At 42.1% G+C, this 17,028-nt stretch overlaps 1 protein-coding gene across 3 annotated transcripts; it reads left to right on the top strand.

Annotated features, from left to right (window-relative positions):
• Positions 1-310: 310 nt before the first annotated feature.
• LOC121751510 (mitogen-activated protein kinase 9-like) lies at positions 311-4,471 on the top strand. 3 transcript variants are annotated; one of them, XM_042146257.1, is made up of 12 exons: positions 311-434; positions 1,087-1,200; positions 1,953-2,361; positions 2,443-2,570; positions 2,687-2,746; positions 2,852-3,001; positions 3,086-3,241; positions 3,331-3,468; positions 3,554-3,627; positions 3,768-3,866; positions 3,947-4,203; positions 4,283-4,471. In XM_042146257.1, the coding sequence occupies exons 2-11, from the start codon at positions 1,192-1,194 to the stop codon at positions 4,200-4,202; spliced, it is 1,479 nt and encodes a 492-aa protein (XP_042002191.1). In that variant the 5' UTR covers positions 311-434; positions 1,087-1,191; the 3' UTR covers position 4,203; positions 4,283-4,471. The 3 variants fall into 3 exon arrangements, with proteins under 3 accessions (XP_042002191.1, XP_042002188.1, XP_042002190.1); XM_042146254.1 differs by lacking the exon at positions 311-434 and adding an exon at positions 597-834; XM_042146256.1 differs by lacking the exon at positions 311-434 and adding an exon at positions 597-834 and having other exon boundaries at positions 973-1,200.
• The last annotated feature ends 12,557 nt before the right edge of the window (positions 4,472-17,028 follow it).

Below are 17,028 nucleotides of genomic sequence, written 5' to 3'. Positions count from 1 at the left end.
TTTTTCTAAAGAAAGTTGATCAGCCTCTGACACAGGGTCTTCAATCTGAGAAAATATTCATATAGTAGTACTACTTTTTTTAGTAGGTAAGATTTTTAAGAAAATATCTCACTTATTATATGGTATTGAGGTGCCTTCTATATAACTTTACCTTCATAGTCCTTTAAAAAAAATCTACTTTACCTTCATTGTCTAACTTTTTTATGAAGCTCTTGACTTTACAAAAGCTTAATAACTCTATAACCTATATAACCACTTGATCATAATGTAATCAATCAACTCCATAAAAGTAAGTAAATATTCAACAATTTCACGCAATTTGATGTAGTAGGTCGTATCGTATGTCATAATATCCAAATCCTCGTTGAATGTATTCCATGATTGTGAATAATACGCCGCCGATTTCAACATTTACGCAATCCACCGACGAAAAGGTAATGCTAAACTACCACTTGCTTGCCAATTTACTCCGCCAAACACACACACGCGAGGGTGTGTGCGTTTTTTTGGCGCAAACTACAAACTATTTTAATCGATTTATTATATTTTAATAATTAGTTGCGTTTGTCCTTTTCTATAAACGAATGGACGCAGGGGAGGTTGTATATACATCGAAATTCTGGGCCATCTTCATTGACTGCTTCCTTTCACCAACATCTCGCTCCATTGGCTCTATGTATTTATTTATTTATATATCTTCCATTTCCTTTAATTCTGGCTCAACTTCACAAATTGAGGGTATAAATTGAGTGATTGATACCTCCATCTCTTTCACTCGCTCTAGTTGATTTCAGTTCACACAAAAATTGGTGGAAGAAGCTTTGCTTTTTTGTTGTGAGTATATTATATGGACGTCGAAATTCGCCGGGTTATTGGAAAAGATCAAATCTTGCAATAGTTTAACTATGACGTGTGTCTGTGTGTGTATATATAGATATAAATATTAATGATCCCCCTTTCCTTGTATACCAGATCACCATTTCTCTAGCTGAGAAAGCATAATTTTTTCACATGGTTTATCTCTAGGAATATTATATAGCCCAGAGAGATAGCTCTTTTAATAAGGTATTCAATTTGCCCTTTCAGTTGCATTTACATTCTTGAATGGGCTTGTGATTTTAAGCTGACATTCTCTGGAGCTGTGTTGGAAGGAAATCTCTTTATCTCTCTTATATTCTCCTTTGGAGATTAATGATTCAGGTATTGATTATTTAAAGCTCATTTTTTCATCAAGTTAAGATCTGGTTTTTGTGTTGTGCCTAAATCTCTTGTGCTAAGGTATTTTGTTTTCCTGGTCAATTTGTCTTTTCATAATTGAATCTAATAGAATTCCCATAACGTAGTTGTCTTCTTTTGGTGTTGGTATTCTTACTGACAATGTGCTGTATTATATTGCTACTCATATTTTCTAATGGAAATAGTCTGTTCAAAATATGGTTAGTGATCATCTTAAGCATCTGACAAAAGGGATTTTTTTTTTGGTTTCCCCTTTGAAATTGGTGTCATTTTGAGGTTTTCAAGCACAAATAACTGGTCTTGTTCTCTAATATATTGATGTATTCTTACATTTTGTGAAAATTTTGTTGTTCACTTATTCGTATATGATACTGTATTGGCTGCAACTTAATATGATTATTTGTGACGCCCTTTGCTATGATTACGGCTTCTGTCGCTCAAGAGCTCAACAGTATAAAAACCTCTATAAATTTGCTCTTCTGCTGCTGTGTAAACTTTCTTCAATGCTAGGATTACTGAATGCAACAAAAGCTTTGGAAACACAGCCTTATAATATGGATGATTGAACTTTAAATGTCATTTCAACTTTTTTTTTTGGGTATTGCTACAACATGGTTACAATTTCTATTCATTTAGTATTTGAAGTTCTCATTCTTTCCCATCTGAAATTCCCATGTTTCTTATAGAAAGTGCTGATGTTTCTTTTTGGCTGTCAGAACATGCCTTTCAAGGAATTCTTCACTGAATATGGTGAAGCAAATTTATATGAAATCCAGGAGGTTGTTGGTAAGGGAAGTTACGGTGTTGTGGCTGCTGCAGTTGATACTCACACAGGAGAAAAGGTGGCTATAAAGAAGATAAATGACATTTTTGAGCATGTCTGTGAAGCTACTCGCATTCTTAGAGAGATCAAGCTCCTCAGGTTGCTTCGGCACCAAGACATAGTTGAGATTAAGCATATCATGTTGCCTCCCTGTCGGAGAGAATTCAAGGATATCTACGTTGTGTTTGAGTTGATGGAAACGGACCTCCATCATGTAATCAAGACAAATGATGATCTTACACCAGGGCATCATCAGTTCTTTTTGTATCAGCTGCTTCGAGCTTTAAAGTATATCCATTCAGGTATGCATTTCATCGACTTAGCTCCTTTAGTTCCTTGCACTTCCTGTAGCTACTAAGAACTCTGAATTTTCTTCTCCACAGCAAACGTGTTCCACCGGGATTTGAAGCCCAAAAACATCCTTGCTAACGCAGACTGCAAGTTAAAGATATGCGACTTTGGGCTAGCTCGTGCATCGTTTGGTGATGCCCCATCTGCTGTTTTCTGGACTGTAAGTCATTTATGCTGTGATTTCATGGAGGATATATTATCCTCTCCCAAAATTGTTGGATTAAGGTGATTTAATTATCAATTTTGTAATTTTGTCCAAATGTTGTTTATCTGAAGGATTATGTGGCGACCCGGTGGTATCGTGCTCCTGAACTTTGTGGTTCCTTCTTTTCCAAAGTAAGTTCCCATTTCTGGAAATTACAAGAGGCTACTTCTTTGATAGCGAATGAGATGTTGAAAAGTCGACGTGTTCAATTTCCTCAATGTTGTTGCCTATTGCAGTATACCCCGGCTATTGATATCTGGAGCATAGGATGCATATTTGCTGAAATGGTCACTGGCAAACCATTGTTTCCTGGGAAGAATGTTGTCCACCAGTTGGAGCTCATAACTGATCTTCTTGGCACACCTTCTCTTGAAGCTATCTCGAGGGTTTGTACCTTCATCATGACTAAATTCTCTCTTTACTTTAAGTCGTGATAAATTTGACAAGTTGAATTATTTTCACACATATAGATTCGAAATGACAAGGCCCGAAGATATTTGAGTAGCATGAGAAGGAAAGCACCTATACCTCTGTCGCAAAGGTTCCCACATGTTGATCCCCTGGCTCTCCGTTTACTTGAGCGCCTAATTGCATTTGATCCCAAAGATCGTCCTTCTGCTGAAGAAGTAAGGATTCATATAACTACGTATTCATTGTCTCAGCTGTCAGCAAGGATGTGTTTGCATTGACATTGGTAAAAAACCGTACTTGACAGGCATTGGCAGATCCATATTTTTACGGGCTGGCAGATGTGGAAGATGAACCATCAACACAACATATCTCAAAATTTGAGTTTGAGTTTGAAAGAAGAAATTTAACGAAAGAAGACGTGAGGGAATTGATATACCGAGAGGTACGAGCATTAGTAGTGAAGTGTGAATGATATTATACTTCTTGCATTAGCTGTTACTTACGCTGTATCTTAATTAAGCGAACAGATCTTGGAGTATCATCCACAGATGCTCCAGGAGTATCTCCGTGGCGCAGATCAGATTCACTTTATGTATCCAAGGTCGGGCGACAAAAATATTTGTGTTAACTCAAGCACTTTATCATTCATTGTTATTACAACCGTATATATCTTGCTCAATTTTCTCTCATCTGCAACGAGTCCGTGATTGGTGCCTTAAATTAGAGTCTGTGATTTTTCAGTGGAGCGGATCAATTTAAGCAGCAATTCTTCCGGCTTGAGGGACAAGCAGGCAAAGTAGGAGGACCACCAATGCGGAGGCGATACGCTTCCTTGCCAAGGTAAAAGCCATGCATGATTATGGTGGCAGCACGTTTCTTTTAAGTTTAGATGCTGATACCCTGATGTGATCTGGTGGCAGGGAACGCGTATGTGGGCTTATTGACGAGGACCCTGATCAAAGTGATTCGAGAAGTCAAGCTGTGGTGCCAGTTCCACGCCCAGTCCTGCAGAGCCCCAGGACCTCATTGGAGATCAAAAGATCAGAAGCTCCAAAGGGCAGCGTAAAAGCTAAAGGTGATAAAAAAGTATCGTGCTACAGCGCCCGTTGCTTGCTGAGAAGTGATAGCATCAGTGCTTCGAAATGCATTGGAGTGCAAGGGGAAGACTACCTGTGAGGTTAGTCTACTGATCACTTTGTTACCTTAGGTAAAATCAGCCTTAAATTATAGCTGCTGCTTCTTGTTTCTTCGATCAGGTGCAATTGCCCCCCGTCTGGTATCCTTATCAATGATCACTGTGCTCGTGCAAACAGGTCATAGATTTGATAGTTAGTTGTGCAAGATTTTTTATTTATTTGAGGTTTTGTTATTGCTAATTGTGTGTATTATCATTGAGACATTGTTATGATGATTTATGAAAAAAGATTTGCATTTGAAATGTTTCATATTTTGAGTTTAGGGTAAACAATATTTAATATCACTTTGAAATGTTTCATACTTGAAAATTAATTTGAACTAGATTAAAATTAGTCAAATTTATCTGCTACGAGATTGGACTATGAACTAAATTCAATATTAAATCGTTAAGTGAAAACGTAACTTAATTACAAGATTTGTTTGAATTACAAAATCGTAACTAAAATTAGGAAAATAAAATAAAATAAAATAAAATTTCTAGATTACTCTGATAAATGTATGTAAGTAGGACTGATTTGGTTGCTCGATTTTTAAAAAAACAATTAAGTAAAAATAAGTCAACTACGTCGAACAATCGGATCCAATCATCCGGTACATTCCGACAAATCCAAATTAATCATGAATGACGAAATTCAAATGTACATCAACCCATTCCAAATCAAGAATATAGAAAACTCCCAAATGGAACAGATTTTGACGAATGTAATGGCCTTTGGAGGCGGATTTGCGGAGAGCTCCGAAATCGGCAATCACTGAAAAAGCAAAATTAATCACTTTTCCAATGAAAACGGAATCGGAAGCACAAAGCCGTACTATGATGCCATTGTTAATGTAAAGGCTAAAACTGCTGGGCAGCCGCAGAAAACCTGCGGGTATTTCAGAGCCACGAACTTTGATTCGTTCAAGCTCTCCCCTTTATGCGGTTTTAGCCCGAATCTTTGCTTAAACAAATGCTCAATACGGAAAACAGACGTGATGCGGAGGTGGCTGAGAACCATCAACCCTAATTAATCTACAGAGTTGGAGAGGATGGGCCTTTATTTATAGTATGCGTGTAAATTGCATAATTGCTTATACATCCTTCTACTCTATTTATATTACTATTTAGTCCTGCTTTTTTTGCGATTTTATCTGTTTGAACAAATTTAAATTTAGCCCCAATTTCATTGCAATTATTGAAGCATTTATCCGGAAGCCATGGCTCGCATTACTCAGTAGCCCTCCAGCTGCCCAAAGTTAGTATCTTTCTGAACTTACGGTTGCCATGGTCAATGCCGCTTGTATTTAATTTTACAATTTCATCTCCTTCGCTAGGATTTTATGTCGTGTGATACAGACCAAACAAGAGAACTCATCCCAAAAGACTAGCCTGTTAGGAGAGAGAGCTCATTTAGTCTATATACCCCACATCAGTTGTTCTCACAACCGATGTGGGAATTGAGTCCGTAACATTCGACCCTCCTTTAAGGGCCAACGTCCTCGTTGGTCACGGCCACGTTGGTCACGGCTGGTTCTTTGCCAGGCCACCACTCCGTGGGCCACCACTCCGAGTTCTCGTTGGTTACGGCCACGTTGGTCACGGCGGATTCTTTGCCCGGCCACCACTCCGTAGGTCACCACTCCGAGCGGCCCCAAACGCACTCGTTGGTCACGGCGAGTTCGTTGCCCGGCCACCACTCCGAGCCGTTTGGGCTCTCAATGAAAGCACCAATTGTTAAGGATGAAGTTCCTTAACTCGTAGATTTTGCGTCGAACGTCACTGGAGCTTTTACCCGTCGATCAATCCCGCGTCAAAATTATGATTTTGTGCGTTTTGCACGTTTGAAAGGAGTTGATACGTGAATATCTCCAAGAATATCTCCAAATCTCTCTTATTTAGTTTAGTATTGATTTAGCATATCTTTTCATATTTATTAGGATTATTTTCTTGTTCCTTAAGTTAGGGTATCCACTATTATAAATAGTGGACATTGTTATTCTTTTGAATCATTCAATCAAGAAGTAAACTACTTCCTCTCAATCTCTCTATTCTCCTTTCTCTCTCGTCCAAATCTTCCTCCAAACTCTAGTTCTTGCGAAATCGTCCGGTTGAGGAACTTCTTCCTTAACAAGTGGTGCTTTCATCGTGAGCTCTTCCTCCAATTACGTCATGATGTCACGCAACTATGCCGATTATCAGTCCGGACAGCTAGTTTACACATATTGGCAGCAGCCATATCAATTCTACGCTGCCCAAAAGCCGCCCACTCATAACCAATATGTCGCTGCTCACTTATGGCAGCAGAACCGTGCCTCCTTCGACCAGCGGGACAGGTACCCCCCGCAGCTAGACCCAGACCCGCCCGACTCCGTGGATTGGTGGCAGCCATACCATCCCTACAACCAGAGCACGCCCGCTGCCCGTCAGCCTCACGCGTATCAGCCGCAAACGCAGACCTTTATCACACCCTTCGGACAGCAAATTTCCATCGACATGGACCCAATCGACCAATCACTGAGCCACCACACAGCGCCGCTGCTTGCCGCTGTCCCGCCACAATCCGGCTCCACACATCTGCCTCTACAGGCCAGAAAGTTTACTGATTCGGAGCAGCAACGTGATCTCCACAATATTCCTAGTCTCAAGGTTCGATCGCTCTCCCCTGCCCAAATAGCCGCCGTAAACGATTACAACGAGAAGTTACGTGTGTATAGATTGGACCAAGCCGCCCTGCTCGCCCGTGTGACCGCTTGGTTTAGGGAGAATATTGATGACAAAAATCTAGCTGAGGATGTTCCCGAAAATGTTGCTCACAATGGGGGCGCTAATCTAGAGGTTCCAAAGGGCAAGTCCCTAGAAGAGATCGTCAAGCCAAACGACAAGCCCCTGGAAGAGATCGTCAAAACGGACAATATGCCACCGAAAGTGATCGTCGGGTCATATGATGAGAAGATTGGTGATCTTATTATTCCAGAGCATCGGGAATTGGAAATACAAGAGGATATAGAGACTTTTGTTGAAGAGAATGTTGTCTGCTATGAGGATATCGCTGTCCTAATTACTGGTCTGTTTGATAGACATATTGGAGCAACACAGATAAACTCCAAGAGTTCAAGATCCCATATTATGTTCACAGGCATAATTGAATCATGGTGCCGGTCAAGTTTGCAAAGTTCGATCCGTTATCAACAACGACGGCTCAAGTTTGATCCAGGAGGAGAAGCTTCTGTTAGCGACCATCTTCATGGCTTCGTGGTTCCCACCTTGAGGACAAGGTGAATTTCAACCGTGGGGGAGTTGATACGTGAATATCTCCAAGAATATCTCCAAATCTCTCTTATTTAGTTTAGTATTGATTTATCATATCTTTTCATATTTATTAGGATTATTTTCTTGTTCCTTAAGTTAGGGTATCCACTATTATAAATAGTGGACATTGTTATTCTTTTGAATCATTCAATCAAGAAATAAACTACTTCCTCTCAATCTCTCTATTCTCCTTTCTCTCTCGTCCAAATCTTCCTCCAAACTCTAGTTCTTGCGAAATCGTCCGGTTGAGGAACTTCTTCCTTAACATCGTGCCTCTTTCTGCATGCCTTTCTTGTCCTTAGCTGTATTTGTTTATCTGATAAAGTGTGATATTCACTTATTCGTTTTACTTTTTAGGGTGCGTTTGATTGCCCTGAGAGGGTGAGATGAGATAAGGCAGATGTATTAGGTTTTGCATGATATGGCTGATAGGCCTTATCTCATTCGGCCGTTTGATTGCCCTGAAAAAGTTCGTAAGATACGTTATCTTGTTTTTGATTTGTCATTCGAGAACTTATGATAACAGACATATTTGCCTATTTTGTCCTCCAAAACCTTTTACATTTCCAATTTCGCCCTTGAACCCTAAATCATCCGTATATCGAATTCAATCAGGCGCCCAAAATGTATTTCCCGCGCCAGTCATTGTTATTCCTTCATTAAGCTGAAGATTTCAGGCGCCCAAAACCTTCTGCGAAATCCCCTCTTCTCTACCCGAAGATTTCCAGACTTCAGGTGTGTATTCCTTTCAACATCATTTTATAGAATGTATGATATAAGCCGATTGGTTTGACTATATGAAATTAAGTTTCCCATGGCCTAAATTCTGTATGATTTAGTCGGTATTGGTGTCGGTTTACCTCACGGATTCAATGACAGATTAAGCATAAATTTTACCGTGTAATACCTGCAGTTGTGTAGATCTGATTGGTATTGGTGTCGGCCTAAATTATTTTGCCTTGTTATACCTGCAGTTGTGTCGATTTGATTTAGGCGGTATTGGTGTCGTCCTAAATTATATTGCCTTGTAATACCTGCAGTTGTGTAGATTTGATTGGTATGGCCTCTCCGCTCAATGACGGTAGCGACAACAATGGTAGTCCAGATGGTAATAATGTATTTGTTTTATGTAGCTCTTACTATGCATACAATTAAATTAGATAGTCAGTTGATTAGTGCATTCCCGCAATAGGTAGCAACGATTTGTATCCGAACAGGAACTCAAAAGCTGATAGGTCGAGACGCATATGGTCGGTTCGTGAGGAGGAGATCCTAATGGCAACACTGAAAGAGTTGGCAGCTAACGGATGGAAATCCGACAACGGGTTTCGCTCTGGGTACCTCGTTCGCGCGAGGGAGGCGATAAAGAGTGAATTTCCAAATACCGATATCATGCCACACCCCCACATATACTCGAAAATAACCACTTGGAAGAGGAATTATGGATCACTCAAGATGATGCTTAACCACAGCGGCATTGGCTTCAATTCGGATGGTACATACCGAATTGAATGCGATGATGAGCAGTGGGCTCTATTTGGCAAGGTATGTACTGTGAAATTGGATGTAATTTTTGTAAACGGTAATTTTCATGCGTGCATTCGATCTGGAACAGATTATATCCACTTGATAATGGACTCCATAACTTTTGATATGTGTGCTGTGATCGTTTGTATCCAGAAAGATCGACATGCCAAGTACATGAGGAACAAATCGTGGCCTCAATATGAAGACTGGAAGGAGGTTTTTGGTCAGGACCGTGCCGATGGTGAACGTGGTGTAGACGTTGCTGCTGCTGTGGGCACAATATACGGGAAAACAAATGCAACTCCAGTCGATGATGTCATATCCCCCCACATGACCTTTGCAGAGCTATTTCCTGATGAGCCAATCCCGGACGGGATCCTTCCAGAGATGATCGATGACAGCCAATCTGTCACCGAGGGTGGAGTACCTGGATCTGCTGCTAGTGTTGATGTCGGGCCAGGAGCAGGGGCCGGGGTGTGTCCAGCACCCGCGGTGGGGGCTTGCTCTGGCTCTGCATCCGGGGCAGGCCTCAAGGTTACCAATAAGGTTGTCAAGAAGCGAAAAGTCGAAGACAAGATGGATGGCGTGCTAACTCTCATGGGACAGATTCACACCCACACAAATGAGCGTTTGAAAGAAATTTCCAAGAGGATAGGCTACGAGTTCGATCTAAGCAACAAGAGGGCTGAGGTATATGAGCAATTGAAAGGTATTCCAGGCTTATCTCTTAAACTACAGTTCTATGTTTGTAAGAAGCTTGTTAAAGAAACCGAGCTTCTTGACCTGTTTCGGGGTTTGCCTGAAATTGCCCGTGCAGCGTTTGTGTTCGATCTCTTGGAAACCGACAACATGTTGTAAAGCTGCTCTGACCGACGTTATGGTTGCTGTTGTTTAGTATTTTGTGGTGTGGAAGTTGGTTGTTATCTTTTGCTAATAGTAATGTTAAACCTCTTGTGTATCTGGATTTCTATTCCTTTGGCAACAACCATTCAGCATCTGCTTTTGTATGGAACATGATTTTTACTCTACGATTCCTTGTGGCAAAACGACTCTTTGATTTTCATATTTGTAATATTAGACTATAAATTTTGTTATGAACGCAAACATCCAAGTTCCACATAAACGCTAACCGGAGACATAAACGCAATATCGAACATAATCATCAAACATTCGACATCCGTTCAAGGATTGTCTTTATATTAGATTTTAATGACCCATTGAAATCTTACAACCATGCTCTGCATCGTGGGTGAAAACACAAACTTCGTATATCGAATGGCATTGAGGGTGCAATGTAACATCACTTCGGCAAATGCCGCCACGATGGTGCCGGCATCGGGGATGTGACTTCATCGGAGTCGGAGGTTGAATAAATTGGCTGAACCCGATTTGGTGCGTCTGGGACGTCGGAATCAGAAATCACTATGACCTCCGCACTATTGTCTGAAATTGCTATTACCTCTTGAGGGAATTCTACCTTGACGTCGAATTGGCCAAAGAAGCTCGCAAGAAGGCTGAATCTGGTTCGTCCCGATAAAAATATGCCATGGCCGAAGCATCCCGCTGCCATGCAAGATTACGAAAGAAGATATAGTTACGGTTTCAATAAATTCGCTCAAGTTCAGAAATAATGTTACAATTATGTAGTAAGACCAACCTTGAATATAAAATTCCACGTCGAATCCGAGGCAAAAACGATCTTGTGTTGAGGATTCCACTGGACACCGTTTGTCTTCACCAATTTTTTGAAACTTATGTACCTAGCCTTCAACAATTTAACACGACCTGCTATGTCGTCCGTTGTAAGATCCATTCCAAACGGATGCATAATCACATCACGGACATTGCGGGGTACATCTTCAGGCACATTGCCATCTTCCCATTCACGTCCGCGCCTCAACGTGATTAGCGTTGAAAGAAGCATGGCATCCATCTCTGGCGTCCACTTACCCTTGTAGAAGAACACTGCTTGTGGAGGAATTATGAAGTTCATTGTGTATAGTGTTTTATGCTTTTCAATGGATGATGATAATGTTGTAGAGGCTGGTTCTTATACGTTTTACACAACCATTATCAATACCATTTACATCCGACAAGTGTTTATGATTTATGGTTGAGCAATAAATAAATTATAGCTTGCTGAGGCAATCAAGGAGCCAAAATTTAGGATTAAATTAATTTGTAGTATTAATCTTTTCATCATCTAATATACTAGTATATTTATATTCCTCTTTGCTCCACGCTTTCTGCTCTTTGTGTTGATTATTGAATTTTGTGGTGATTGTATTCGTTTTTGTTGCTTTATTGACAATTAATGTAAATTTCTTCTAGATCAAGTATCAAACATTTGAATTTTTATCATATGCAAATAAAATGCACTCGGTGCGTCATGCATACTTCTTTTTTCCTTTGAATAAATGTTCTATTTTTGTATGTTTTTACCATTGTGCTTCAATACTAAATATAAAGATTCTATCACTACGATTGTTATACTTAGCACATTACAGTCAATTTAGCAAGTTATCCAAAGTGGAATACATTTTCTCTCAGATTCTTCATGAAAAAATTACTAGGAGTAATATGAATATAAGTAGAAATTTAAAAAAAATTGACATTAAATAAGAATGATATTAGATAAATCTTGAGTTGTTGAATGATTTCACATACAGTATAGGTTATGATGGATCTTGACATACAGAGTATTTAAAAATCTAACTTAATTTTGTAAATTTAAAATGAAACATAATTCATTTCAATAAATTTGAAAGCATGGTTTGGAATTTAAAATATTTCTTATATATTAATAAAAATCTAATATATATGCCAAGTGTAGATTGGAAAGTTAATTTTATTGCATTTTATTACTATGCAGTTATTCATTTTATCAAAATTATCATTGAAGCATCGAATCAATTGTTGAAAAAGTAGACAGTAGTTAGACAGATTCCTATCATGTTGTAAATCTCTTCACATTCAAAGTATATTTTTCGGACGATTGCGAACACTTGTTCAGGAATGAAGAAAGGGGATATGTTATGTCAATGTACTTTTAACTAGGGGCCATTTGAGAGATCACTCTGCATTGAAACTTTTGAAGAAAAAAGTGGGTTAGGATTCTTTGATAAGGGATAATAAGAGAAGGTAGGAAGATAAGCGAGTCAAAAGGGGGTATGCTTTGAGCTTTTAGAAAGAGAGGAAAAAAAATGATGCGCCCACAAATCACAATCCTAGCCTATATAAATACCATCCACTCTTGCTAGGGCGGTTGTGGTTCCACATTTCAAACCCTCCTTTTATGTCATGAGTCATGACAAATACTTGCACGTGATTCCCCACATGAATTCATTGAACATGGCACAACCCATTACCCGTCCTCTCTAAAATTATATTGATTCTTCAATCCTTGTAAGGTTAGTGTCTACTTACATGGTCCATTCATATATATATCATCACATATATAGATTCCATGGACCTTAATTTTGGGAAACTATTACTATCAAGAAGCCTTAAAACATAAACTTCCACAAGCAAGGTAAATTTTTTTGGAACACATGATGACCTCTCCTCAACTCGGCCCCTAGACATGCCACGTGTTGCGTTCGATATGTAGGCACGTATGAATATTGCATGTGGTGTGATGAATCCGCGAATTTCTGATGTTAATAAATGCTGGTAGAGAATAAAGACTACGACACAAAGAATTTACGTGGTTCGATTTACTGAAGTAAATCTACGTCCACGGGAAGAAGGGAGGGCAAGATTGTATTGCTTGATCTGGGATTACAGCTTACAACACAGACTTGCTATATGGTATTTTATCTCTAGAGAGCTTAACCTTTTTCTATCTGATCTAAGTTCTATTTATACATTGAACTAAGATCGTGGCTTGCATCACCACTAATGATGGTTGTGGATGTCGTGGAGGTCATGGAGGTCCTGCATGTAGCGTAGGTCATGGCCTACGATCGTGGCCTGAGTTGACACCACGTGGTAGTGGGTGTGTTGGAAGTTGTGGAAATCCTGTATGGGTCCACTAACTCCTTGTTCGGTCGAATACTGAGACCGAACTGCTTTGGTTGCCGATCTGAGAGTAGAGCTTGATGCCGACCTGAGAGCAGAGCTTGATTGGTTGGCTTTTACCGAGCTGTAGGCTGAGGCCGAACTCTTACTGAGACCGAACTGCTTTGGTTGCCGATCTGAGAGCTTGATGCCGACCTGAGAGTAGAGCTTGATTGGTTGGCTTTTACCGAGCTGTAGGCTGAGGCCGAACTCTTTGGTAATGCCGAACTCATACTCTTCCTTGGGCTTTGGAGAGCTTGATGCCGACCTGAGAGTAGAGCTTGATTGGTTGGCTTTTACCGAGCTGTAGGCTGAGGCCGAACTCTTTGGTAATGCCGAACTCATACTCTTCCTTGGGCTTTGGGCTGATGGGCCGTCATTGCTGTTGGGCTTGTTTAGTACGCACCCCATCACTACCCCCCCCGAAGGGCGAAGTGAATCACTTCGGCGAAGTGAGTCACTTCGGCATTCTGGATAAAGGCAAGGGGGAGGCTGATGTCAGGGGACGTGCCTTGCATGTGACTGCATTAAATGCGACAGTAAAATCCGGCCGTTGAATCCTGAAAAGGTGGGATTCGAAACGGTGCGACGATTTTGAAGTCTTCGCCGAATCTGATAAATACCTCCTTTCTTCATCATTGAAGCACTTTTGCGACTGCTTCTTCTGCACTCTATCTCCTTTGCGTAAAAATTTCCTTCCGCTTTCAAGAATTTCTTCAGATTTTGCAAAGAGTAAGAACCATGTCTTCTTCTTCTTCTTCCGAGTTAGGTAGCGGTAGGAAAGGGGGCAAGGGGTCTTCTAGCCGGAAAGAGTCCGGAGAGAAGACTGTAGAATACTTTCACAGCGTCTTGAGTAAGGACACCGTGATATCTCTACACGAAAAATATCTTCTTCCCGGGGGGAAGGCGGTGGTTCCCGACGATGATCATAGGGCTAACGACCCGCCGGAGGGTTATGCCACCGTTTACGAAGCCTGCTTAGAATGCGGGCTTCGTTTCCCTCTTCTCCCACCTTTTGTAGAGCTTCTTGATTTTTTTCAACTCCCTTTAGGTCAGGTGACTCCGAATTCTTGGAGGCACTTGTCGGCTTTTGCTGCCGAACTCCGTAGGCTAGATAAGGATCTGTCTCTGCGGGCAATCCTTAATTTTTTCCAATTTAAAAGGAAGGGATCTTGGTTTTACTTGATCCCCTTACAGCCTTTTAGGGCATTCTGCAAAACCAAGTGGCCGAAATGGCAAAACCGCTTCTTTTTTTATAATAGGACAGCGGCTCCGGGCTTTCCCTGGAGAGGGCCGAAGTCCGTGATTCCTCATCCTCGGTTAGAACCGTTGGCCGAGCTCGAGGGCGAGCTCAATAAGATTCCTATGATTAGGAAACAATACTCGGAAACTGAGCTCGTCAAGGGCGACCTCGTGTTCAATATCTCGTCTTTGGACGAAGAAACTGAGGGTGAGGATTTCTTTTTTATGCTTTACTGCTTTAGCAGCGAAAACTAACCTTGTTTCCTTGCTTTTTGGCAGTGTACATGCTGAATAAGGCTATCCGAAAGTCCTCCGAGCTTGTGGAGCCGGAGAGGCAGAGAGCCCCTCGCTCGGCGTCTGAAGCCGAGAAGAATCCGAAGAGGTAAAAAACCTCTTCTTCGGATCCGAAAGTGCCGGAGTCGTGTTCGGCTAAAGGGAAGGGGAAATTTCATGAGTCCCCAAGAGTGCCGGGGAAAGACCTGGTCATCTCCGAGGTGGTTGCAGACATCCCGGAACACGTCCCTGAGCCTTTTCAATGGCCGACGAATTTTGTGGAGGTAAGCTTTCTGACTTGGCTTCTTTTCCACATTTTTTGATGGCCATTCTATTGAGTTTTTTCCTTGTTCATCTTCAGAGAGCCAAGCTCGTCTCCGTGGAGCTCTCCAAAGCATCCCACGACTACGAGGAGATGCAGAAGAAGTTGCATCTTGCTCGTAGTCTGGCCGAACAGGCTGAGGCCAAATTTGAGAGGGCCCGAGCTGCTAGGATCTCGGCTCAGGATGAAGCCCGGTCAGCCAAAAACCAGCTCATCATCCTGCAAGAGCAGACGAAGCACCGGGAGGCTCAGAAGGAGGCTGCCGCCGTGGCTGCCCAGGGGGAGGCTCTCCGTGTTTACACGGAGAAACTCTTTTTGAGCAGCCAGTTCTCGGCCTTTGTCGGTAGTCTGGTAAGGCTAATTACCGATAAGGGCGAGCAGGGGGCCGACGTCGTGCTGCCTCTGTACAGCCGAGAGATAGCAGCTCGGCTTCAGAATCTGCCGCTCCTTGAGGAGCTCGCTTCATCCTCGGTCCTGCTTTCTGCAGACCGAGTCCGGAGTTGTCGAGCTGATCGGGACGAGAACCTGGAGGCTATCTTTGCCTCCGTGGGACCCGTTTCACCCGCTTCGACTTACAACGGAGAGGGTGAGGCCGAGCCGCTGGAGCTGGAGGCCGAAGTCGAGCGGGCCGGGCATCCGGAGAAGGAAGCCGATCAGGAGGCGGAGGCGAGGCCGGCAGGATGCGAGGCCGAGGCTGAGGTAGCTCAGGAGAAAGAAGCTGAACCAGACCAAGGAGCCGGAGACGAAGCTGGCGGAGTATGATTTCGTCTCCCTTCTCTTAGTCTAGTTTCTTCCTTGTAAAATGGCCTTGAAGCCCTCCTAGTGTAAAAAATTTTCCTTGTGAATGAAAAATTCTCTACACTTGTCTTCGTATAGCTTTTCGTACTCGCCTTTATTCCTGTTGTATTTTACTATCTGCTCGGTACAGCTGCCGAACTAATATAGCTGCTTTGTACTCAAGGAGATGGAGATACTTCACTGGAAACGGCTGTACTCTTCGGCTTTAGACGAAGCTGAGAAAAGAGCTATAGCCGATCAGACGAAGAATGACGAGCTTCTGGCTCGTTTAGTGAAGCTGGATGCCGATAATAAGGACTTAGAGTCCGATAAGAAGGATCTGGAGGCCGAGCTGAATACGACCATTGCTGAGAGGACTGCGTACGAGGATTACATCCGTGTGCGCGGGGGAGTGACCATATCAGATGTTCAGAGTCGAGTTGACGAACTGTGGGAGGAATATCATGTACTCCGGAGGAACAATGCGCTGGAGAGCTCGGCTTGCCAACAAGTTGTGAAATCATTACGGCGCTGGGCTTCTCGGTACGACATCATTCTTTCCCGGCGTCCCGCAATCGAGAGATTCCTTAGGCATTTCCCGCCAACAGATGCTCGCACTCCAGATCAAGCCTCTGGTTCCCTTGTTCAAAATCCTACTCCAAGTCAACAACGAACTCCGGATCAGCCGGAAACGTCAAGACGAGAACGGGCTCAGGAGCAACCGGAATCGTCAAGACAGGGACGGACTGAAATTCGCCGAGGAGTTGTGACTATGAGCGAGCAAGATCAGCAGATGCTTATTGCAGAGACTCTTCATCGCCGAGGGGTTAGAGCTTCTGGGGCTCGCGGAAGAGGTGTTGGGTCGAGGATAGCATCTCGTCGACCTGCTTATTCTTCATCTGCTCGGAACAACCGAACTCGGCTTCCAGAGGATTTTGTGAATAGGTGGCTCAACTTTAGCAACCCCGGACAGTAGAATAGTCCTTTGTAATAGCGTAACGCCATTTTGTAGGGTAGCGGAGTTGTATGCCGAACAAGATTTGAAAAAATGAAATTTTGTTTTCGCTTCTAACACTGTGTATTTACAGCTTAGCGAAAAAATTTCATCGTACTTGTCCTAGGTCTTATGAAGTAAACTTCTTTGACCGGACTTGGTCCTTGGTCTTATGAAGTAAACTTCTTTGACCGGACTTGGTCCTTGGTCTGATGAAATAAACATCTTTGACCGGACTCGTCTTTGGTCTGATGAAATAAACATCTTTGACCGGACTCGTCTTTAGTCTGATGAAATAAACATCTTTGACCGGACTCGTCTT

Source organism: Salvia splendens, chromosome 10, assembly GCF_004379255.2.
Source record: "Salvia splendens isolate huo1 chromosome 10, SspV2, whole genome shotgun sequence".
In the NCBI taxonomy this organism is placed as follows: Eukaryota; Viridiplantae; Streptophyta; class Magnoliopsida; order Lamiales; family Lamiaceae; genus Salvia; species Salvia splendens.
This window is presented reverse-complemented; position numbering and strand designations above follow the sequence as displayed.

Bases quoted from the DNA above. Each gene is read 5' to 3' on its own strand.
- LOC121751510 (XM_042146257.1), top strand. The intron at 3,469-3,553 runs GTACGAGCATTA...TTAAGCGAACAG, and splicing joins GGGAATTGATATACCGAGAG to ATCTTGGAGTATCATCCACA. The intron at 3,628-3,767 runs GTCGGGCGACAA...GTGATTTTTCAG, and splicing joins ATTCACTTTATGTATCCAAG to TGGAGCGGATCAATTTAAGC.